Source organism: Bos grunniens, chromosome 25 (genome assembly GCF_055505025.1).
Source record: "Bos grunniens cultivar Pamir isolate PY7600 chromosome 25, Bosgru_T2T1.0, whole genome shotgun sequence".
Taxonomy (NCBI): domain Eukaryota; kingdom Metazoa; phylum Chordata; class Mammalia; order Artiodactyla; family Bovidae; genus Bos; species Bos grunniens.
The window spans coordinates 8,505,688-8,530,699 of NC_141189.1; the positions used below are offsets into that span (position 1 = coordinate 8,505,688).

The following is a 25,012-nucleotide window of genomic DNA, read 5'->3' on the forward strand; positions in this document are numbered from 1 at the left end:
AGCGGGTTAATCCTGGAGATTTAAAGGCCCACTCATGGCTCTAATCCGCTTCCACTCTGGCTGCAGAGCCGGGCGGTGGCAGGTTTGCACCTGTGGGTCACACCTCAGGGCATGAGGGGGCATCGGACACTGGGCTGTCCCCATCGGTAACGTGGGGTGGATTCAAGGCGGACTAGATGGCCTCTAAAGGAGGTTTGTCGCCTTCAGGGACCTAGTAACCATCCAGGACAAAGCTCTCTGCCCCGGTTCCAATGCCTGGGCCTGACTGCCTGGTCACTGCCTGTTCCCTGCCTGCACACCTCCTGGCAATTCCCCAGGTTTTATTCTTGTTTTTTCTTCAGGCTAAGTTTAATACCGGCTTCTCACTCCCCAGTACCCATTTTTCTGGCTCTGGTCCCTGGAGTCACAGACCACACGTGCTCCCCATCCCAGTCTGCTCCGGGACAGCCATGCAGAGACCAGAAGATGGAACCTTCTCCAGGCTCAGCTCCATTCCCACCACAGATGCAGTTTTCGGTTCCTACTTCGATCTGGCTAACTTTTCTAAAGTCAGCATTCCAGGTGGGGCCTTATCTGGGCTGAAGCCCACAGGGCCGTCCCCTCCTTTGTTCTGGAAACATCGCTTGTGAGAATGTGACCAAAAGTGGCACTGACGTTAGCTTTCCAGGCAGCTACATCCTTTTGCCAGCGCAGGGTGGGTTGGGAGCCAGCACGGCTTGGAAGGTGAGAAGTGGGGGCTCCACGGCCCAAAGTAGAACGTGCACCTGTATGCACCCTGCACACGCATGTATACACACACACATGCACACCAAAGACTTATCTTAACAGAGGGGAGGCACCTCCTGAGCTATTTCCAATTCCTTTCTCCAAGGCTCTGCTAGTTGCTAAGCAACAGGGAGGCCTCCTTCCCAGGGAGTGGGATGGGAGGGAGGGAAGGGGTGGAGGGAGGTGGGAAGAGAAGGAACCGGGCATGTCTGGACATCCCAGATGGGGCCTTCCTGCAATACCCCCCACCCCTCAAAACACATACTCTCCTCACTGGCCTCAAAGTGTCCAGAGCCATGGAGTATGAAAGGCAGAGGAGAGAGAGGGGGACCAGGAGAGGAAAAAGGCCTTGAAGGGGACAGTGACAGGAGCTGACAGTGGTAATGGGAACACAAGCTCCTTTCATATGTTCATCTGCCCAAGTGTCTGGATCTAGGCCAGGGTTCTCCATGCCTTGCTGTGTGACCCTGAGGATGTTCCTGCCCCTCTCTGAGCCTCTGTTCTCAACCTGTGCCTGGAAGCATCATCCAGATTCTTCGGGAACGCTCTTCGGGCTTTACAGAACAAAGCTGTTTTTCTAAGCCCTGCCTGCTTCCTGCCTGTCCCTACCCCAGCCCTGCAACCCTAGCTCTACCACGCTTTCTCTGAGGGTAACTCACAAGTATCACCCACTCACCAAACCCCACACAGAGCTCTGCTTGTCTCATGCCCTGAGCTAGGGACATGCATGGAGCTTGGAGACCTCCATTGTCCTGGCCCACCACAGCTCACCAACATCAAGTTTGGTCCCATATTCCATCTCGACATTGCTCACATTTACCCATCTCCTTCTCTCTCATTACCACCTCAGTTCAAGCCTCTGCCTCTGGTCCATTCTGGCATCAGCATCCTGTCTGCCCACCCCCCTGCCCTGACCTCTTTCTGTTCATCTTCCATCAGCAACCTGGGAGACTGGGCCAGGAGCAAATCAGACCCTGTCATGCCCTAGTTAACAGCCTCCAGGGGCTTCCGGTCACCCTGGCTCCCAGTCCTGACACAGCTTGGACCTGCTTCCTGGACCAACCTGTCCACTGCCACGCCCACACAGATTCTCCATCCCTCTTGCATCCAGCCACACCCCCCCCCCAACTGCTCCCCTTCCCTAGGATGCTCTGCACTTGACTCTGGCATGACCTCAAAGTCACTGCTCACAGGCATCGCCACCTCCTGGGAGCCTCCCTCCTCCGCTCTCTGGAGCTCTCCCCCTCACTTCACTGGGGGCTCACAGGTCTCACTCCACCTGTGGGCCGAGGGCTTTTTAGCCCCAATTCCTGGTGCCAGCAAAGCGTCTGAAACACAGGGGGCTTGGTGCCTATGAGCGGAATAAAGAGACAAACAGGGAGACAGGCCTATTGTATAGCACCTGGAGCTCTGCTCAGTGTTATGGCCCAGCCTGGATGGGAGGGGCGTTTGGGGGAGAAAGGATCCTGTATATGTATGGCTGAGTCCCTTCTCTGTTCACCGGAAACTGCTTTAACATTGTTAATCGGCTATACCCCCATACAAAGTACAAATTTAAAGTTTGAAGAAAGAGGGAGATAGGACTGAGGACTATAGGTGGGGTCCCTGATACAGCCTTCAAGACCCCTTTGTATTTCTTCTTATACAATCTTGCAGCTTTATCCAGTGCTATACTTTATCCTGAAGCCAACAGCCAGCTCCTCAGCCTGGGTCACCTGTCCCCAAACATGCATTCCCACTCCTTTGAGCCTTTGCCCACGTGGTTCCCAGTGCTAGAATTCCACTGCTTCTCTTCCCTATCTGGGGAACTCCAGCACGTCCTTCAGAGTCCAGTCCCAATGTCATCTCCTCCCGGAAGCCTTCCCTGCTTCTGATGAAGGATGAGCCGTTCCCTCCTTATGCCCCCACAGCTTTTGTCCTCACCTCTTTAGATACTGAGGCTCAATTTATTGTCTGTGTCTGAGCCCTGGTCTAGCCCTTCGAGGGGAGGGGACCAGCCCTTCATTCCAGCTCCCCTGAGCCTACCCAGCGCCTGGCAATGCCAAAGATGCACTGGGGGTGTGGGAGCAAAGTGCTCGGGCCCCGAGAGAGCCGTGGAGACAGGTTCTCAGTGATGCTGCTCTGCATGCTTGCCCTCGACGTGGGCAAGGCTCCCCAGCCAAGAACTTGGCCTGAGCTCCTTGAGGACGGGGCAGGGGAAGCTGGTGGGAGCAGTTCTGAGTGCATTCAGGTCTCCACACCCTGAGAAATCCTATCGCCAGCACTAGGAGAATGCCTGGCCGAGATGGCTAGGCTGCGGGGGCAGTCTTTCAGAAGCTACTGAAGGAAAGGAGAGGGGTGGGAAGACAGAAGATGGATGCTGTCTGGGTTTCCACTAGGACAGATGGTGAATTCTGCCAGCTTCACCTGGTAATGGAGGGCGCCAGGCAGGAATCTGAGGCACGTTATTAAAAGAATGACTCCTGAGCCCCTAGCGGAGCGGCCAGGCCCCTAAGACCAAATCATTGTATGCTGAGCCCACTTCTTTCCTAGTCGGGGTTGCTGGACCAGCAGACCAGGAAGTTATTGCAGACATCAGGTCTGGATTGGGTTGCCATTCCCTTCTCCAGAGGATCTTCCTGACCTAGAGATTGAACCTGGGTCTCCCATGTTACAGGCAGACTCTTTACCATCTGAGCCACCAGGGAAGCCCTTATCTGATATTATCTATTACAGAATTGTGAGATTTCATAAGGAGGGAGAGACACTGTGTTGGTGGAAACTAACATTCTGTGCTATTTTAATTGGTGGGCGGATTAACCTGTGCTCAGAGGGAGCTGATGAATGGGTCCCTGTCATATCAGATGGGGGTATCTAGGGAAGGCCCGCAGGGCTCTGTCTTCACCCATGTCCGATCTAGTATATTCACCATTGACTGGAGAGAACTTTGAAAACCTGATGACCAGATTCAGTGAGACCACCACTTGGGAAGGTTCAGAAATTCAGAGTCAGAATCTAAAAAGACTCAACAGACGGAAAAGATGGGAGGAGTCTGAAAAGGTGAAACCAGATCACAAGAAATGCCATATCCTGACTCTGGGTCCCAAACGAACTTTCTAAAATTGGAGTGAGATAGACATATGTTAGAAGGAGCATATTTAGGAAGAATTTAGGGGTTTTCAGTGGTCACAGGCTCAATTTGAGTCAATATCATAATGTGGCTGCCAAAAGCACATGTTATCTTAGCCCACATCAACAAAAATATAATGTCTGGAAGGGGGAAGTGATAAGAATACACAAGTGGTCGGAGGATTTAGGGCAAACCTGGCTGAGTCTGCTGAGAAGCTTGTTAGAAGTAGGTTGGGTTGCCTGATTTTGCAAATAAAAATACAGGATACACAGTTAAAATAATTTGAATTTCATGAATTTCATATTTGGGGCATCCTCATACTAAAAAAAATTATTCATTGTTTATCTGAAATTCAAATTAAACTAAGTGTCTTGTATTTTATATGATTCCTATCGAAACCTACTGAATCAAAATCTCTGAGGGTGAAATTGTCAGTGTTCTCCAGGTGATTCTGATACAGACCATCTGTGGAACAGCAATTGGGAGCCAGTGTCTAGAACAGCAGTTCTCAAATCTTATTTGTGGAGTCACCTGAAGGGCTTGTTAAACCATAGATGGACAGGGTCTTGTTGTTTAGTTGCTAAGTCATGTCCGACTCTTTTGAGATTCCTTGGACTGTTGCCCGCCAGGCTCCTCTGTCCATGGGCTTTCCCAGGCAAGAATACTAGAGTAGGTTGCCATTTCCTTCTCCAGGGGATCTTCCTGACCCAGGGATCGAACCCACATCTCCTGATTGGCAGGTGGATTCTTTACGCACCTGGAGAGCCCATGGCCAGGGTCTAGCCCTAGAATTTCTGACTCAGTAGATCTGGGGTGGGTGCTGATAATCTGCATTTCTAACAAGTTTCCTTTTTGCTGGACCTTGAACCCCACTTAAAGGAGCAAGCCCCTAGCCAAACTGGATGGTTTTAGAAGGCAAAGCCAGGACTCCTGTGAGGACGTGGACTTCACATAAGCCCAAGATAGGATATTTTCCCCCCTAACAATCAAAACTTTACAAAAACTAAGTAGCAGGGGGACTTCCCTGTGTGGTCCAGTGGCTAAGACTCCAATGCAGGGGGCCTGGGTTTGATCCCTGGTCCGGGAACTAGATCCCACACATTCGGCAACTAAGAAAAAAAAAAATTCCTGCATGCAGCAAGGAAGGTGGAAGATCCCATGCGCCACAACTAAGACCCAGAGCCACCAAACAAATAAATATTTTAATATAAATAAAAGCTAGGTGGCTCATCCCAGGATGAGTGAGTTTCCCATTATAGGAGCTGCTTAAATAGGAGATGGACTATTATGTTTACTCAACAAACACAGCACACACTCATTTGCCATCCTCTCCCTCCCCCACCAACAAACGGAGATTTGGAGACAAACAGGACCCTATCCTGGCCCCCTGGGAGCTCACCGGCTTGTTTGGGAAACCATAGGTAATCGCAAGAGAATTTGAGAAGAGTCTGCATCTCCAGGCAGTTGGTCAGGGCAGGCTTCCCAGAAGGGGGCGGAAGGAGCTGGAGACAGGGACTCCAGAGCAGCGGGGGCCTGACCAGGATTCTAGAAATAAATGGACAGACCGGGCAAGACTGCATGTGGGGTGGAGGACCTCGGATGGTACTGGGTCCCCGGCTTGGGTGACCGGGTGCAGCCATTTGCTGTGATGGAGAATATGGAGGACAAACTCGGCTGTGTTAAGGGCTTGTCGGGGTCAAACAGGCAGCTGTGAGGTCTCGAGCCATGACCCTGACCCTGACCCTGACTTGTTAAGATGCTTGGGGACACTGACACTGCGTCTCCTTGGAGACAGGGCAACGCATGGGAAGTCTTTTCTCTACCCGTTTGGCTGTGAGACCCTGAATGAGTCTGTTTCTATCTCTGGATCCTTGCTTCGCCACTGGACAATGAGGGGCTGGACTCAAAGACCCCACAAGTCTTGTCCCGCTCTGGAAGTCTAGGTTATACTAGCAATGTAGGTATAAGCCAAGCCTTCAGCCCACTTCCTCCCTGCGTCTGTAGCCAGTGGCCAGAGCCACACCAGCTCCGCCCAGAGCTCAGCCTGGGGCCATCCCAGCACTGAGTCGGTCCCGTGGGTAGGCCAGATGCCCGGCCAGCCAAACCCATGTGCAGATTGAGTCATGGGGGGAGGCGGATCATCCTCCCTTCTGCCAGCCAGGAAGTGGTTAAAAGGCCTGAGCTCTGACTTCCAAGCCTCACAGCTGAGTCCCTGGGCCTGCCTCCTTCCCTCAGACCCCAGCCTGGGTCCCCTGAGCAGGCCTGGCTGAGCACAGGATGGAACAGTCTGGCGGCTGGTACCTGCAGGTCCAGCCCTGCTGGTAGACATTAATTGATGGGGCAACAGCCCATCTGTCCTGCAGGGTCCAGCCTGCTGACAGGCACAGAGGTCTCTGAGTTAATGAGCTCATCACTCATCCCGGAGCTCAGAGGGGTAGATGCTGAGGGCGGGAGTGACCAGCCCAGGTCGGGGGAGAGGGAACAGTGGGCCACGCATGCATCTGAGGAGACTGGGTCCTGCCCTGGAGAACCTGGCTTGAGGCCGGGAAACAGGGCTGTGCCCTTTGGGAACTCATGAGCTGAGTGACCTTGATCATGTAGCTTAAACTCTGTGCCTTGGTTTCCTTGCTAATCACACAAGTCACAAGTGTTAGTTGCTCAGTCGTGCCCAACTCTTTGCGACCTCATGGACTGCAGCCCACCAGGCTCCTCTGTTCATGGAATTTTCCAGGCAAGGACACTGGAGTCGGTTACCATTTCCTTCTCCAGGGGATCTTCCCAACCCAGGGATCGAATCTGGGTCTCCTCCACTGCAGGCAGATTCTTTACCATCTGAGCTACGAGGGAAGCCCCTCCTTACTGATGACCTGGAACTAATAACAGCACCCTCCTTGTAGGGCTGTGGTAAAGGACTGATGCGTGTGGAATGCTAGCACAGCGCCTGGCATGCCACGAATGCCTCATAAGCAGTGGCGCTTGTCAGGGGTGACCGTCCTCTTCCGGATGTGGAGGGGGCCAGGAGCCCCTGGACATCCAGATGTCCGGAAGGCTGAGCTATGACTGAGGGCTGGGGACTGAGACCCAAGGGTGAGCAAGGTTGCTGACTACTGGGGGAGAAGAGGGCAGAGGCCAGAGCCCAGGGCAAGGATGACCTGGGCCACCATCTCCCCACTGCCGCCCCGCCACTGGCCTCAGCAAACATCTCCCATCTCACATGCAGTGTCTCAGTCCCCAGCCCACACGGCACCAGCCCAGGGACCCCTTTTGCTCCTGTAGCTTAGAAACTTCTCTCCCCCAGCAGGCAGCATCACTCCCCGGGGGGCTCCTTCTCCCCACCCCGCTGCTGGCCAGAGACCAAGCTCCCCAGTGATGATGGGAGGATGCAGGGCTTTCGCACCCTCAAAGGTACAGGTTCCTACAGCTTCCCGTAAACTCTCGACTCATGGTCACACACAATTCAACCACCTTCTTGCCACTGAGGTCCTTCTGTTGTCTCCCACTGTCTCAGGAACAAGCAGCATTCGGTTTGGGATCAGAAGATTAGAGCTCAGAGTTCTGCTTCTACCAGTTCTCCCTGGGCGATCAGGGAATGTTACCAAATGTCCCCGAGCCTGAGCTTTCTCATCCATAAAATGGAGACAATAGTCCCTACCTCGGGACTTCCCTAGCAGTCCAGTGTTTAAGACTCTGCTCTTCCAATGCAGGAAACATGGGTTTGATCCCTGGTCGGGGAACTAAGATTCCACATGCTGCGTGGAGTGGCGAAAAAAAGAAAAAAAAATTCCCCCCCTCATAGGGTGGTGGGATCATTCATCCTTTCAGTGACAAGCTTGTTCTGAAGACAGATCCTGATTACCCCCGTCCCCACCCTGTCCCATGCCAAGGGAGCAAAAAAGAGACCAGGGTGGGTCTGTCTTTACCTGCGATGGTCAGGGAAGGCTTCCCAAGAGCAAAGGTGTTTGAAGTGGTCCTGTGAAGCATGAGTCTAAGGAAGGGGGTGGTCCAAGCAGGGGCAGGGTGGGTGTGTGGCACAGGCTGAAGGCTCAGGGATAGTGGGGTCCGGGGGCCTGGGATTAAGAGGGTCAGGATGGAGCGGGGTGTGTGATGGCGACCAGTCTGCCCATGAAGGTGGGGACTGCAAACCCAGGGTTAGCCCTTCCAGAGAAAAAGCCCAGTGTGGAGCAAGGTAAGGGAGTGGGAGGGACTTGCTTCCTGAGTTTCCGGGAGGAAAAAAAAACAAGTCCTTTGTAACTGTCACAAAGGTGATGGAACTGATAAACACACAAGAAACCAGGCACTTAGCTTGTGAAACTAAGTCTGGGTCTTTGTAGAAATGAGTGTGTAACAACAATGGTTTTTGTCAAGATATTTGATGAATCTGGCAAAGAAAATCCATCTCCAGTACCTCCGAGGAATCTGGGTGCGCCCCTTCCCCACCCCAGTCCCTGCCCTGAAGCCAGGTTGCACACGTGATGCTGGTGAGTGTCCCCAGAGTGCCCGGTGGAGGGGTTCTCCAGCCAACCCCTCCCTTCCCTGTGGGGACCCTTCTCCAGACCTCCAGGAGGTGTGTGCAGGAGGCAGAGGTAATCAGGCCAGAACAAACTTCCCTGTGTTCCCTCCCTGCCCCAGGGGGTGGGGCTGGGGTTATGGGAGATAGCCTCTCAGCCCTAAGGGCAGGTCACTTATTCATGTCACAGCTACTCTGAGAGTCTGAGGCTCACCAGAGGGGATGCAGGGGGAGAGGCATGGTGAAGAAGCAAGATAACTGCCGGGGCAGGGGACAGGCGGCAGAGACATCAACTGAGCTAGAGCGTGTTCACGGAGGAGCATAGCTGGGAGGTCTTCCTGGAGGAGGAATCATGAAACATAAGTAGGAGCTAGTGGACATAGAAGGGGAGGAAGGACGTCTTGGGCAGAGTGTGGGGCGTGTGGGAAGAAGGCTTGGAGAGAAAAAGGGAAGAACCCTGGCTTGTTCACAGCGGGCCAGGAGGGGCCGCAGGAGCCAGGAATACCCTGCAGGCCACGGGGAGTCCATGAAGGCTGTTGGGCTGGGGAGGTCACGGTCAGCCCTGCATTTCAGAAAGATCTCTCTGGCTGCCTGGAGCCTTCAATGTTGGTGGTTTCTGCCCTGGAGAAAGGTCTGACTCTCAGGGACAGCTCGGTCCGCATTAACCAAGATGGATCAGCGAGTGACAGAAGAGCCAGCCTGGGTTCAAATCACTCACTATGGGCCCTAAGGCGACTTGACCTCATTTGGCTCAGTTTCCTCATTTGTAAAATGGGGTGAATCCAAGCACCCCCTGCCATGAGAGGTGAGGGAATGAACATACACCCAGTGTGGCAGTGCCCAGGACCGTAGGAAGTTCCATGTAGAAGTATTTAGTGTCTGTACTACCCATCAGTTCAGTTCAGTCACTCAGTTATGTCCGACTCTGCGACCCCATGGACTGCAGCACGCCAGGCTTCCCCTTCCACCACCAACTCCCAGAGCGTGCTCAAACTCGTGCCCGTTGAGTTGGTGATATACTACCCACAAACAACACCAGCTCGTCTAAACCACTACAGGCATGAGTTAATCAGGAAGACGTACAGTAGAAATCAGAGGTTGATGCATTTGATAATGCATCAGATCAGTGTCCGCTTGTGAAGACTAGCAGATTGCCACCCACATGGACCAGTAGGGACCAGCGTTCACAGGGAAAAAGACGCTGTGGGGCGAGGCCGGGGAGGACGGCTGGAAGCGAGAGGGTTAGCCAAGTGAGCTTCCTCCCAGCCTCCTTGGAGTCTCTCTTGGGAGGCGCTGGCACCGCTGTTTGTTACCCAACCCTCGAGAAGACGCTGCAGGGGGCAGGGAGAGAGCTGAAAGCCTTCTCAATTATTCAACAGTCGAGCTTCCTGCTGCTCCTGTTGGAGCCAGGGGAAGGCTGGCTAGAGCCCCTGGGCTGGGTCTGGCTGGCTTGTGGGGAGGGCTGGTTGTCGGAGGGACAGCAGCCCTCACGTCCCACTCCTGCCCGCCCGCCCTGCTCCAGCGCTGTCTGCGGGGTGGGGCGGAGGGGGCAGCTGCGCCTGGCAGGCAGGCTTGGAGCTGTCTCCTGCCCTGCAGACTCAGACTGTGCTGTGGAATGGAGGCAGCGGGTTGGCGAAGTTCCCAGAGCCAAGGTGGGGTGTCCGAGGGAAGCCAGGGAGGAAGGGCATGCCTGCTGTCTGCAGGAGAGGGCCGGGCAGCTTAGCTGGCACCTGTGTCCTGGACAACCTGTCCAGCCCCCCTGCATCTCAGACACATGGGGCTCTGAGCCACCCAAGAACATGCTGGCCAACTGCTCCCTGTGCCTGGAGTGCTCTTCCCCTTCTGGTTCATCCTACAGGACTCTGCTCAGGCATCACCTCTGTGAAGCCCTCCCAGACTTCCACTGGGAGATGTGCCTCTGTGGTCCTCCCAGAGCCTCACCCTGTGGTCCCCACCCTCAATATTTACCTTGCGCTGTTGTGACTATGTGCCCCCTGACCTGGTGAGGGCTGTCTAAGGGCAGGGACTGGGTTGTGTCCATCTTTGCACCCCTATTGCTCAGCACAGAGCTTGGCACAAAGCAGCCATCTGTGAGCATTTGTTGAAACCCAGCCTGTGTTTGTACTGATGGGGAGCTCACTACTTGCGTTTTTTTTGTATGTTTGTTTTTTACCACCTCCATCTCTGGGGACCTGGGTGGCAAAGTTTCCTGGTCACCACTCTCATTATGCCCAGACTTTATATGTGTTGATATTTGCAAAGGCCACATGGTCACATACTTGGTAAGCCCTGGAGTCCAGCTCTGTCATTCAATGGATAGGAAGGCCCTGCCTGGCACTAGGCTCCTGCCCATCAGCCCTGGGCCCTGTCTTTGTTCCTGTTGGCTCTGATTTGAGTTCCTAGAGCAGAGGGCCTGGATGGCAGGTCCCCAGGGACAAAGAGGCCTCAGCTGTCTGCTCCCTACAGAGCGACCCACAGTAAAAGCAAGACAGCCTAAATGAGACCAGTGCAGATCACTGCAACCCAGGACAGGCCATAGAGGAACCAGGAGTTCAGATTAGACGCTTGCTCCTTGGAAGAAAAGCTATGACCAACCTAGACAGCATATTAAAAAGCAAAGACATTACTTTGCTGATAAAGATTTGTGTAGTCAAAGCTATGGTTTTTTCACTAGTCGTGCATGGATGTGGGAGCTGGACCATAAAGAAGGCTGAGCACCAAAGAATTGATGCTTTTGAACTGTGGTGTTGGAGAAGGCTCTTGAGCATCCCTTGGACTGCAAGGAGATCCAACCAGTCCATCCTAAAGGAAATCAGTCCTGAATATTCATTGAAAGGACTGATGCTGAAACTGAAACTCCAATACTTTGGCCATCTGATGTGAAGAACTGACTCATTTGAAAAGACCCTGATGCTGGACAAGATTGAAGGCAGGAGGAGAAGGGGACGACAGAGGATGAGATGGTTGGATGGCACCACCGACTCAGTGGACATGAATTTGAGCAAACTCCAGGAGATAGTGAAGGACAGGGAAGCTTGGCGTGCTGCAGTCCATGGGGTTGCAAAGAGTGGGCCACAACTAAGCGACTGAACAACAACAACGTAGGGAACCCACAGACCAATGCAGACCAACGCAGAGCAGAGAGAACTCACGATACTGGCCACTGAAAACGATACAGACCAGGTCAATCCAGGAAGCAGTCTACAGACCAGTGCTGGAATCAGACAAGCAAGCTGTGTTTTAGTCTCCCCTCCCCTGTGTTTCAGTGGAACAAAGGAATCCCTGCCCCCACCCAGCCCACTCTATTTCTTTTCACGGCCCTCGGTGGCCTTCAGAGAACTGTAGACTTCTAGACAGGGAACAGACAGCCACAGATTCCCTGTGGCTGCCTGAGCTCGAATGGAGATTTGGGGTTGCAGGGAGGAGTCTGAGAAAAGAACCTTATCATGGCTGAGCTGTCGCTGATGGCCTGGGCTGCCAGGGAAGTGGTGACCTCTGTGTCCTGCAGAGGGTCCAAGCCAGACGGCCTTGGGGTGGTGTCCTAGAGAGAGCCACCTAAGGTGTCAGGACACCGTGCTCTCCGAGGACTCTCCCAAGCTGGCCTCTAGGGCTGCAAGTGAGAGTAGCTCAGTCGTGTCTGACTCTTTGAAACCCTATGGACTAGACAGTCCGTGGAACTCTCCAGGCCAGAATACTGGAGTGGGTAGCTGTTCCCTTTTCCAGGGGATCTTTCCAACCCAGGGAGCGAAGCCAGGTCTCCTGCACTGCAGGTGGCTTCTTTACCAGCTGACCCATCAGGGGAGGCCTGGAGTAAAACCAGAGGTGCCCCGAGTTGTCATCAGCTTCATTATTTCCTTTACCCGCTTCTTCTCCCCACAAAGGTCAGACCCGCCCTGGTTCACACCTGAGGGCTGGGTTAAGGAAAGGGAAGATGGGCTAGAAGCTGTATGACCAGATCTCTTTCCCTTTTCAGGCTTCAGTTTCTCCATCTGGACTAAGCACTGGGGCCTGGATACTAGTGGGGCCAGGGCAGGGCTGGGCTCTGAATTCTCGGCAGCCCAACACTTGGAGGAGTCCAAGCTGGGTGACGATGTACCCCATGCCCCTGTTGGAGCTATCAGCAGGAAGGGTGTGTGCTGGACAGACAGAAAAGCCCCTTCCACCCACTGGGGAGAGTACAGCAGGGAGACAGTGCAGCTGCCTCTGCTGCCCACACAATCTCATTATGGAAAATTCCCTCTATTGACTCAGCTTTAATCAGGCAGGCTGCCCTGGGCATCCCCCCCAGGTTTCTGCTGGGCCGGGTGAGATCAAAGAGAGAGTCGGGCTGGGGGCTGGAGCCTCGTCTGCCATTCCCATCGATCCAGATGCGCCTCTCGTTGCTAGGCAACTGCCTCCAGTCTCTTCTGGTCCTTCCTTCCCCAGGGGCTGCAGGATTGGGCAGTAAAGGGGGAGAGAGACCCCACATTCATTCTCTAAGTCTTCCCTTACCAAGCTCGAGATCTCTGTCATCAAGCCGGGAGCTTTCCTCATGCCCTGAAGGACCCCTCATCCTGGGAGCTTGCTCTCCCACCAAAATGGACCTCCTTTCTCCCCTCACATTTGTATTCATCTCCAGAATACTTGAAACCCACACCTCCTATGCCCCCCTGCAAGCACATCAGGAAGCTAGGCCAGGGATTCACCAGAGAGGAGAAGGGACCCTCTGGAGTAGCGGGGGATGGGGGGAGTCAGTGAAAAAGTCCAGATGAAGCTGCAGGCTACCATCTTCCAGCCCAGCATCGGACTAGATGTGGGAGCCATTTAATGTTGAAAGAAAGGCTCTGAAGACAAATTCACACTTTCAGTTTTGAGTGGGTTGCCTTTTTTTTTTTTTTCTTTCTCCAAAACGTAGGATGCATTTCATAGTAGTTTTTTCTTTTTTGTTTCAAGTGCTATAATTTAAAACTGTAAGTTGTGTTTTAAAACAGGTATAAAAATGTACTGTGGGTTTTGGGGGCTGTCACTGACTAAATAATGCAAATTGGATCATTTTATCACAGTTTAATATTTTGCATCATTGATAAACCCTATACTGCTTCATCTTTCCCTTTTTAAAAAACCGAATGTGTGCACGTCATCCCCACAGTTGTTAGGTGGTGACCTACTTATATCACGGCTTATTTAGGATTTTAAGGTCTCTCCCCACTCTGAGGTCTTTGCAGCCCTTGGGGATGGAAAGTACTCACTCTTGCCTCTGGTACTTGATCGGACTTTTTGTTTTGTTTAAATGCAACTATGGGAAAGGAAGAGGTGATGCAGTTCCCAGCATGAAGACCCAGGGCTCAGGTGTCCAAGGACTGTCCCCGTGAGCCGCCGGCAGAGGCAGCACCTGGGCAGCCGTCCTGCCCCTGCCTGCTGCCTGCTCCCCCAGCTCCGCAGGGCACCGACAACTCCGCCCCACGCCCCTGCCCAGACCCAGTCACATGCTTCAACTCTGAGAGGCACTGCTTTCCAGGGTCCTTGACAAATGGTAGCCAATTAATGTCAATTAATCTGATTAGCCTAAATAGTTAATTAAGCAGTTAATTAACAACATCATTGACAATAACCTATGGCTCTCAAGGGATGGTGGGTGGGAGGCAGGGATGGCAGGGGGGTGTGGGGGGCCCTCCTTGCTCTAGGAAAGGACAAGCCCCATAAGTTCACAGGGAGAATGGGGGTCACTCTGGCAGCTGCGGCCTCTCCGAGTCCCCACCTGGCTCTGCCTTGGGCCCCAGAATCTTCATCAAGGGATTTGACCCCACCCTGGCCACAACCCCTTCCCCGGCCCCTGGCCAGATCTGAATGAGTCTGATTCTACGAGAGGCTGAATCTCAGCACAGCAGAGGAGGCAGAAAGGCATCCTGTCCGGGAAATGGTTCCACCCCAAAGTCCAAGCAAGGAGTTCCCCCCCTGCTGCCACGCCCGGCCCCACCCCAGTCTGTACACCTCAGAGTTTACAACCCCCACCAGGGCCCTGGACGCGCCCAAGCTGCAGAGCAGTCTTGGAGCGGAATTGCCCATTCTACAGATGAGAAAACTGAGCCCCTCCCACGTGCCAGGCCCTGTGCTTGCTCTGGGCACCTGTGATGAGGAACTGCACAGGATCGCTGCCCTCAAAGGGCTCCTCATCTGGGACGTCACAGAACAGCGCAGCCTCTTTGCTGGGTGATGCTGGTGACATCAACAACCTCTCTGTGCTTCAGTAGCCTAGGCTGTGACCTGACTCTGTTGTAAGACGTTGCAAGGACTAAATGAGTTAGGACGTGTGAAACTCTTGCGACGGTGTCTGGCACATGCGAGATACCAAATGGGTGCCCCCGATGGTTACCGAGGGAGGCAGCCAGGAGGACAGAGTATAACAGGTGGGGTGAGAAAGAGGTGGCACCTGGGGGCTTGGAACAAGGCGTGGCGCAAAAGACACGGGAGCAGAGACTGAAGGTCAAGGAGGTAAAGAAAGCGGGAAGAAGAGCATGCAGGCAAAGGAAAGAGCATCTGCAAAGCAAAGAGGCCCCGATTCTCGCTGCTAGCATGGGTAGTCCCCGGGGAGCCCCTTCGCTGACCACCTGGCAGTATCTCAACATGGTTAATCGGCTCTACTCCAGTATAAAATGAAACGTTAACAAAAAAATTCAGACCCCGCCCAGGCCCTACAATCAGGCTCTACATGGCGGGTCCCAGGAACCTGCTGTTCGTGGACTGTTCTGGAAATACTGAGGCCGGGACTCTGAACCTGGAGACCGTGGCTGCTGTGGTTCTGGGTGTCCCAGCTGCGGCAGGGGAGGTCCCAGGCCACGTGATCTGTGTCCTGAAAGCTTACCGCCGGCCCCCGTCCACTCCATCTGTCCAGTCCTGCCTGCCCTTCAGAGATGACCTTCCTGAAACTGCTCTGGCCATGTGCTTACCTGCGGGAAACCTCCCTTGGTTTCTCTGCTGCCTGCAGGAGAAAGCCCAGACTCCGCAGCCTGGCATTAAGGCCCCTCATGAGGCCTCCCTCTCCCGCCTGACCCCACGTTCCTTAGCCTCTCCAGCCACCCTCTTCCCCAAGTGCCCGGGACTCTTCCCACCTCCAGGCTGTTCTTTCTGCCAGAAATGCCCTTCCCCTTTCTTCCCCCTGGCAGACCTGTCCTCCTCCTCTGGGGACCATCTGTGAAGCTGGCTCCAACATCAACCAGGTGGGCCACCCTGCCCTCAATGCCAGTGCCCCAGCAGCTCTCTGGATGGTCCCACATAACCTGTATTCCATCCTCAAATAGTCACCAGCTCTTGGGCCTGACTCCCCACTAGACTGAGGGTTGCTCCTGCTTTTCTCCAGTACTGAGCACGGGGCTTGGAGATGACAATGATAACTGAGTGTTTTAATTCAGAGGAGCTGCTGAGCTCATGTTTGATGAATGAATGAATGACCGTCCCTACTTTCTGATGTATGAGGAGCAGAGGACAGAGGAAGAGAGAATTCGGGAGGCAGGGAAGAGAGGTGTTCTGGGGTCAATGAGGGATGGGTCATAAGAACAAGGAAGCATAAGAGAGACTCTGCCAGGCAGGGAGCAGGGACAGGGCTGCCTGTAGGCGAGACCTGGTGCAAGTCCCAGCTTCCGCTCCATCCCAGTCTGGCCACCCACTGGGAGAAGAGGTGGCTGGGCCCCTCTGCCCGGCCTGAAGCCCACCTCCCCAGCCTGCTTCTTCGGTGCTGACAGCTGTGTCAGCCATTTCCCCCCGCCCCCCACTCCAACTCCAACCATGCCCAGACCCCTGCCCCCTGGTAAGCCTGGCCTAGATCCACCCCTGTCAAACCTCCTGGGGCACATCCCCCACACCCGCCCCACTGCAGCTGTGCCCCCTGACCCTAGCCTCCTACCCTTGGTCTTTCTCTCCATCATCCTCCTGCCCAAGGCAGCCAGATCGGGCTTCCTTAAGTGCGTGTCTGATCATGACACTGCTTCAAAGCCTTCCCTGACTCCCATCCCTTTCCAAACCAACGCTCAGCACGAAGCGGTTTTCAAGGTCCTTCAAGACCAGACCTGGCTGGCCACACCCCTGGGGCTGCCCTCTAGCTTCAGGCATCCCATGGCTAAGTTAGATCATCGACTGTCCTCTTAGTTCACTGGGACTTCTCATCCCCGGGCCGTGGCCCCCACTGTTATAAGGAGTGCCTTACCTTTACATTCTCTGTCTAGCATCTTTTCTGTCTCTCTCCAAAGCCCGACTTGAAGGTCTCTCTCCCTAGCACCTCCTCTGGCTGTCCACATCTCTGTGGACATCTTAGTCCCCAGCAGAAACTCAACGGCCATCCCTCAGTTCCCTCACGCCTCCCACTCCTACTAGCGTGGGAGCTCCTCAAGGTGAGGGTGTGTGTCTGCTTCACGGCTATGTCCCCGCTGTTCATACGATGCCGGGAAAATAGGAGGCACTCGGTGGATGCTAACGGTGTGGTCTCACTCAAGTGACCGCCACCTCTGGGCAGTGCACTGGGTCTTGTCCCTCCTTGGGTGCCTTGGCACTCACCACCTGAATCGCTTGTCAGCGTGCCCCTGGTGTTATTGTGCCCATTTCACAGGGAAGGGAAACAGACCTGACTGTGGAGGTGAGCATCTAGATGCGATCAGAGCCCAGGAGATTGGCAGTCGCCTGATTCCCAGTTCTGAGCTCCTTCTTCTAAGGTCTGAGTGGGTCCAGGTTCTCACCCCGCCCAGGGGATGTAGGGCTGTCTCCTGCTCCACCTCCCCCGGCAGCCTTGGCCCTCCCCCGCCATGGTCCCTGGCAGAGGGAGGCAGGCCCCCCCCTCCCCGCCCCAGTCCCCAGCTGACCCTGGCATGGGCCCCAGCGTCATCCTCCCCAAGGGAAACCCATGACCAGCAGACCCCCAAGGTGTGCCCCACCCAAGAGCGTAGGAGGAGAGCAAGTCCCTCCCCACCCCCGCAGCTCTCCCTGGCTCCCCGTGAAGCTCTCCACCAGTGCCCAGTGTTCATCTGGCCTCAAAAAGTAGGCTTTTTGCAGAATCTTTAAAGATATCAGAAAATTCTCACTATAGAGTGAAAAACAGCACGCCCACTTAGCTCAACAGGGTGTTCCCAGTTATTTAACACTGTGTATCTATGATCACACGGACAAAGTCCTGGTAGGAAGGACCCGTTTGTTCACGGTGGGACCACACTCGCCCTTTCTCTCCTTGGTTTTTCTATCTCCTGAGTCTAACCCAATGAGGATGCACCATTCTTAACATCAGAAGAATTCAACGAAACTTACTTGTCTCCATCCTAGGGAGTTTGGGGGGATGGGGGTGGGGATGGGGCTCAGTCCTAGGAGAGATCTCAGAGCCACAGGCCATTCTGGATGCTAGAAACGGGCAGGCTGAGGGCACCCCCCCTCCCACCCCACCCCACCCCAGCTCAGCTCAGTAAGCTGCTTGGGCCTCAGGGTCCGATTCCCTGGGCTCAGGTCCCCCTCCAGTCCTCCCAGGCCCCGGCAGGATGCTCCAGCTGGCACAGCAGCCTCTGCAGTGGGCAGGAGGCCAGGGCGGGGGCGGCAGGATGCTGAGGCCAGGCTGACTGCTGGGGAAGCAGCGACGCAGACGGATGGGCGGGCGGCTTTTGGCTATAAGTGAGGAGACCCTGGGGGTTGGGGGGCTGCTCTGGAGCCCGGGCACATGTGGCCACTGAGGTCTCTCTCCTGGGCACAAGGGGCAGCCGGGGCCTGCCTGGCTCGCTTGCCCAGGCCCCCTGAGAACCCTGTCCTGGATGACACAGAGTCAAGAGAGCTGAAGCCCTCCTGTTCTCATGACCCAGAAGAAGGTTAAGGGAGGGGAACCCAGCAGTGTCAGCGGGCCCGAGACCCCAGTGAAGACCTCGGCTGGGTCAGGCTGGGGTCTGTAACTGTCGGTAACAGTCCCTCCCCATCACGGGCTCCTCCTGTGCTCTCACTCCGCCCCCTCCCTTCTCTAACCCCCTCCTCCTCTCTGATCTCACTCCCCTCTACTGAGCCCCGCTCCCCTCTTCCAACTCCTTTCCACTCATGGTTACCCTCCTTTCTCTGAGTACCACCTCCCTGTGCCTCCTCCCCCTTCCCGAGCCTCCATGACCCACGGTGTTGCCTGCCTTCAGCTGGGGCCCTCTTCCTTTCTCTCCTCAATCCCTTTCCCCTCTCACTGAGCCCAGATGTTGGAATTGAGAAGGCACTCCCCCATGTCTTGCCCGGTTGCTCCTCCCCCAACACAGCCTGAACCAGAACCAGTGGCCCTACGGACCCACTCCCCTGGCAGGGCTCTGCCTCCTTTCTTTAGAGTGTCAGCTGCAAAATCTCTTCCTCTCCCCAAGATTCTAAAAATAAGCCTCCACCACTGTACCCCGGCTGCTCCCCTGGATGTAGGACTCATGTATATGTGTTCTGTTGGGGGAGGTTCCTGGGATTTCCTGAACAACTCAGGAAGGAGTGTGGAGAGCATCTTTAGTGTCCCTGCAGGTCACCTCAAATCTTGGGCCAGGAGGGCTTCATCCTGGCTCAGCCACAGAACCACGATCTCCCGATGAACCACTGGGCCTCTTCCAGCCACATTTTCCTCTTCTGAATTAAGACCCCAGGTTTGTAATTTGGAGGGATGTGGGTGCGTGGGCCAAGTCGCTTCAGTTACGTCCAACTCTTTGAGACCCTATGGACCATAGCCTGCCAGGCTCCTCTGTCCATGAGATTCTCCAGGCAAGAATACTGGAGTGGGGTGTCATGCCCTCCTCCAGGGGATCTTCCCGACCCAGGGATCAAACCCACTTCTCTTACGTCTCTTGCATTGGCAGGCAGGTTCTTTACCATTAGTGCTACCTGGGAAGATCCTAGGAGGGGAATGGGTGAATTTTAAATCTCAGTTCCAATGAATAAACCTAACCTTCATACACTGGGGGTGGATTCTACTTCTGCTGATGGAACCATAGGGTTCCCGACACACAGATTTATGGAGCAGAGAGATCTTAAAATCTTAGTGCTGGCAGGGCCTTCAGCAGGGGGCCGGAGTGGGGTGTCATCTGGTCAAACCCTTTTATTTTATGGTTGAGGACATTGAGGCCCGGAGACAGGAAGGAACCTGTTCAAGCTCACACAAGGAGCCAGGGTCAGAGATGGGCCCAGAAAGAAGATCCTTGAACTTCATCACATGCCCCCCTCCCCCGCCCCCCATCCACCTCCTGCCAAGCCCCAGTGCCCTGGCTGATCCTCACGCAGGAGAGCTTGGGAATGGAGGACAGAGTGGCGTTGTGGGAGCCACCTGGGCCCCTGAGGCCGTAGCCTGGGATTGCGCCAAGACCTCGCTCCGTGACCTTGGGAACATCATGTCACCTTCAGGTCTCGTCTTGCTCCTCTGTGAAAGGGAGATGGTGGCAGCTTTGGCACCCAGTTACGTGAGCATGGAATGAGATAATGCGTGAGAAGTGACAGGCTCGTGGCAGGGGCTCAGACTGTGTGTAGGAGTTAAGGAAGGCGGTATGGGGGGGCTCTCCCCCATCACCTCAGAGGCACCCTGGCTGGCTGCTGGGACAGGAGGAGCTACAATTCTGCCCCACTGGCAGCAAGAAGAAGGCAAAGGAAAAGCCGGTAGGGGAGGCTGACCCCAGCAATGCTGGCAGTTGCTCTGGACCATGGCCTCATCACAGTGGTGAGGGCTGACCACCCAGAGAGGAACAGGCGGCCACAGGCTTGCCGAGGTCAGCAAGAGGCTGGCAGGCAGAAAAGGTGAGAGTGGGTGGGGCAGTGAGCAGATGGGCCTGCCAGACCCAGGCTCCCTCTCTGGCAGGTGTCAGGGTGGCAGGGGTGGGTTGTGGTGGGGGCACCCAGTTGGACAATTCAAAGTGTGTTCCACCTCCAAATATCCCAGCGACCTCGGGGGAGTCAGTTCCTCACTGCATCACACCTCCTCACCCATATGCCTCAGGCTTCTCACCTGGAAAGCTGGCATCATGAATCAAGAAACTGACATTTAGCTGGGTCTTGATATCAAGGGACCAGGACAGGATATCAGCTCCACTCCTGTCCCAGGGAAGACAGCTTGGGTGGCTTCATGACCTTGTGAAAGTCATTCAAGTCTCATTTCTCAGTTGTGAAATGGGGACATTGATGGCTTCCTTGTTAAGTTTTCATGAGGATGAGCTGAGTTAACTGTAGCCTATATGGCGCCTGATACGAGACCGTCAGCCAGTGTCCACCCACTCTGGGAAAAGGAAGATATGCTTCAAACAATACTGAAAACTTTTCCCTCTTTGCGTAGCTTCTCCTTAAAAATTCTTACTTGCATTTGATTTGCTGAAACTTGCCCAGCATTGCACAGCTTAAAACTAGTTTCCTATCCAATAAATAGTTGAATTATTTCTTTGACCGCCAAAGTAGATACTGTTAATGCTATACCTGTTTTACAAATTGGGAAACAGGCTCAGAAAGGTTAAGTGGTTTACCTGAAGTCACACAGCTTAGATGTGAACCCATGTCTCTCACACTTCAAAGTCCATGACTTTCTACCCACTCAGCTCTACCTTTTAAAATCCAAACCACTCTTTATTCGCTCTTCAAGAATTCCTCCTCCATCGCTCACAGGAGAGTGGGATGGGGCATAAAGTTAGGGAACCGAAAAGCTGATGTTGTGTGGGAGCAATTTCTGAGCCAGCTTGGTCCTATTTCTGGCTGGGGAAGGATCTGACACCTGCTGGGACCATGACCTTAAGATGTTCCCTCTACAGAGAAATTCTCCAAACCCTGCTCAGGTCTCCATCGAAGAACCTGCCTTTTCTCTTGTCATGGGACAAAAGGTCAACCCAGGCCCCTTGAGGCCAGAAGTGGATGAGTGAGTGAGGTCTTTGGAGAGTGAGAAGTTATGGTTGGGATAGAGCACAGACACTGGAGTACCAGGTCAGACCTGGGGTGCCCTTCTTTTGCTCCCCTTCAAACCCATCCCCACAATGGACCTGCCGCCAGGAGCAGGAACTGCAGGAGGCTTCACACTGTCCAGGCAGGAGCTCTGGCAGGGAGGGTGAGGAGGAGGCAAGAAGGAGCCTGCGTCTCTTCTCTCTCTCTCTCTTTTTAAACCAAGAATTTGTTCTGGGGTTGGTCGGACTCACTGTGAGCCCCAGAAACCCTCCCTGGGCACCCAGAGAGACCACAGAGAACCCCCCTCCCAAACTCCTAATGGTTATTATCTCTTCTGTGTCCTTCATTTTCTCCCCAGTGAGAGAGTAAATGCCATCCTGTGTGAGACCCAGTTCTTGTTGCCAGCTTCTGCCTCCCCAGGGGCATTTGGGCAGCTGGGAAAGGGGCCAGACTGTCCCTGATGCTGCCACCCTGTGCTGGACAGAAGCCCAGCATTCAGGTGGGGGCCTGCTCCCTTCATCCCTCCCAGTGACCAGCATCTCCACAGGGTCTCTTCACTGGTCTTTCCCTTCCCTAGGGAGCAGGTCCTTCTTCTCAATTGCGAGAGGGCAATTAGACTGCAGTCGGGTGCCTCTCTAGCATCCTTATGGACCAGGCCGTGGTCATTTAAGCTCAGTGGAGTCCTGCCCGTGACCCGGCAGGGTTCTCACTTTCTTCATCCCTCTCAGTGAAATGAACAACGTTCCTCATCTCTGTTCCCCAGGTGCCTCGCACCCCCCGACCAAACACACAGACAGTCCCCCACCCGCTACCGTCCGCTCTGGGTTCCGTGGACTCTGGGCCCTGGCCCAGCGGGAGAGGCCCAAGATCCAACCCAGCCCCAACCTCTCTGGGAAATGCCCCCGCCCCAGCCGGGGCTCTCACCTTCCTGCTGACTGCTGAGCTCCGCCGGGTGCTGGAGCCAGGCCCTCTGGTCCCGCTTGTCTGGGTGGCCTCCGGGCCGCCTCCTCGGCTCGGCTCGGCTCGGCAGGGTAGCTCCGCGGCCCCCGCGGCCCCGCGCCCTCCGTCTCCCCGCGGGCGCCGCCGCCGATTGCTGAAATGCTGGACAGCGCACCACCATGGAGGCGGCCTCCCAGCCCGCCGCTTGCCGGCCAGAGCGGCCCAGCACCTACAGCGCCCTCCACAGTCCTGGAGGCCGCCCGCCTCCGAGGGAAGAGACTGGGCGTCTGTCGTGGAGGAGGGGGGATTGGGGGAAAGAATTTCCACTGCAGTGACCAGTTCCACGACTTAGGGGTCGGGGGCGGGGCAAGAGATCCCTCTGGGATGCCCCCTTTCATCGTGCATCCTGGTGGCCTGACCGAGGCCAGGCGGGGCGGTGGGAGACATCCCAAAGGAGGGAGGTTTTTGAGAATGGGATCTCTGGACCTTCCCTGGTGCTGCGTTGGCTGTCTGGAGTCCTGAGTTCAAGTCCCCCTTTGGTTACTCTCTTCGTGACTTTGGAAGCCTGTTATCCTACAGCTTCCGCCTGAGTTTCCTTGGCTGGACAGTGAGCCGGCTGAGTGGAGGGAACTCAAGGGTGGGACGGGCTCTGCAAGGAGCATTGGAAGTACGGGAGTTCTGTCGTGGGAGGAGGCCCAGAAGGACAAAGTTTTTGCTTGGAGCCACGAGCAGTGACCCTGTGCTGTCTTCGGAGGCAGGGCTGAAGTCCCAGAGCAGGTCGCAGGCTGGGGAGGGACGGCGCGAGGCAAGGGAGGCACTTGGGGTGCAGATTATAAGAAGGCCCTTTGTGGGACTTCTCTGCTGGTCCAGTGGTTAAGAATCCGCCTGGCAGTGTGGGGGACCGGGGTTTGATCCCTGGCCAGGGAACTAAGATCCCACATGCCCTGGGGCAACAAAGCCCGTGTGCTGCACCTAGAGGCCTGTGGGCCACAGTGGAAGATTGTCACACTGCAACTAAAACCCTATGCAGCCAAAATTTAATAAATATTAAAAAAGAAGAAGAAGAAGTACACCTTTGCATGACACTGAGAGTCACCCAAGTAAATTTGCTGTGAATCTGCGTGGGTTTGTGTGTGTGTGTGCACATCTGTATATGTGTGTGTCTGCTTCTATGTTCCGTCTGTACCCTCCTCCCCTCCCCTCTCCTTGCCCCCATGTTTCTTCACCTACTGTATGTCTTTGGAGTGTATGTTGGGGTCTGTGTGTGAATGGTTGGGATCCGGGCACTGCAGGCCCACTGGGTCTGCAGAACAAAGCTTGGGGGTGGGGGAGAGGGGCGGGCTACAGCTGCTGCTGCCGTTACTGCAGCCCCATAGCCCCAGGGGCGAGTCCTCTGCTGGTCTCTTGCCTTCTGGCTGCATGAATATTTCATATGCTGGGGCCTTGAGCTGGCCTAGCACCAGTGTGTTTGCTCCCCCTGTCTGGGAGGGGGCTGCCCTCTTTTGCCTGGCTGGGACTCCCAAGACAGAGCCGGGAGTAGGCAGATCAAGGGCTGGGAGAGGGCCCCTTGCCTGGGGAGCCATGGCTGGGTGTGTGGAGGGGCGAGGGTAAAGGAAGCCATAGGAGGAACAGGGGTGCGGCACCCTCCCGGGGTGAAGCCTGTGCCTTAAGTGAAGTCACGTGAGTATTTTGAAACGTCACTGCACTGATTCGGTTCCTGACCAGCGCCAGCCTCAACTCTGTTTGGGGCTAGTGCCTGGGAACACACTGCTCCAAGCTGGGCAACCCTCTTCCTGCCCTCCCCTCGTCTGCCTCTGCAGCCCCTGCTCCCTGGATTCACAGTGGGAACTGCTTTAGTGGAGAAGGGCAGAGGGACCTGTAAGCAGGCTTCCCCAGCTGCCTTGGGCCCTCTCTTCTACCAGACCTGGGATGACGGAGCCCTGGAAGCCTAGGCAGCCTCTTAGCGCCAGTCACCCCCTCACCCCCGTACTCCCAGTTCAGAGGAACGGACCTCTATCTTGGTTTCCCTGCCAGCCTGCCAATTTTCCAAAATGAGCCCCTTCCCTTGTGTTACTTATTTCAGCCAATGGCATCGCCACCTGCGCTGGTTTTCCTCTGCTTGCCCCTCTGGCCCCTGCTCCTCCTTCTCTGCCCTCTTCTGGGTCTTGGGAGGCTGACCTCTGCAGGTTGATTACCCAGGTTCCCTTGTTCTTGGCTGCTGACTGGGTTCATCCGAGGGGATGCATCCCCAGCAGAACGAAGGGTGGGAGGAGAGAGGTTAGGTGTTTATTCCCCTGCCCAGTTCCTCTCCAGCTCGGGTCCAGTGTCCCCACATCCACCGCTCCATTCTCCTGGGCAAGCTCTGGCATTGTTTCCTCCCGGTGGCACTTCAGGGCTGGAGGTGCTAATGGCTCCCACTGTGATAAGTCGCTGGGTGCTTCTCTGCCCCTCACTGGTCCATTCTCCTATCCCCAACCCCATCTCTGTATTTAGTCCCTTCATCAGACTCTCTTCCATTAAACTTTCGGAAGTGCTGGTGACTTCATTCTGGGTCCCTGGCCCATCACCCTCCCTCTTAAGTCCAGTCTCTAAGTCAGAACCCTGTGAGTCTTTGAGCTTTCCACTTCCCCCTTCTCCCTGAAGACCTTCTACCTCCTTGAACTGTGTCTTTTCTTCACCCCCAGGGTGTCTGCCTGGCCCAAGCCTGGGTCCTGGACGCCGGCTAGTGCCTGTTCCCTCCCCGCGCACTCTCCCCTGAAACATACATCTTGGCTTGGCTAGCACTCAATCAATGAACCCTTCCAATGAACCTCACAAAATAGCATCTCCCA

General features: G+C 55.0%; 1 protein-coding gene across 4 annotated transcripts in view; it reads right to left on the minus strand.

The window, feature by feature from the left end:
- The window catches only part of SRRM3 (serine/arginine repetitive matrix 3), a 53,936-nt gene extending 31,571 nt beyond the window's left edge, over positions 1–22,365 (minus strand). For 3 of the 4 annotated variants that reach the window (XM_086374423.1, XM_086374422.1, XM_086374424.1), the window contains exon 1: positions 22,167–22,362. In XM_086374423.1, the coding sequence (XP_086230549.1) occupies positions 22,167–22,362 (196 nt within the window). Of the gene's footprint in view, positions 1–22,166 lie in introns of all 4 variants that reach the window. The other variant, XM_086374425.1, reaches the window with a different exon arrangement.
- Positions 22,366–25,012: the final 2,647 nt, after the last annotated feature.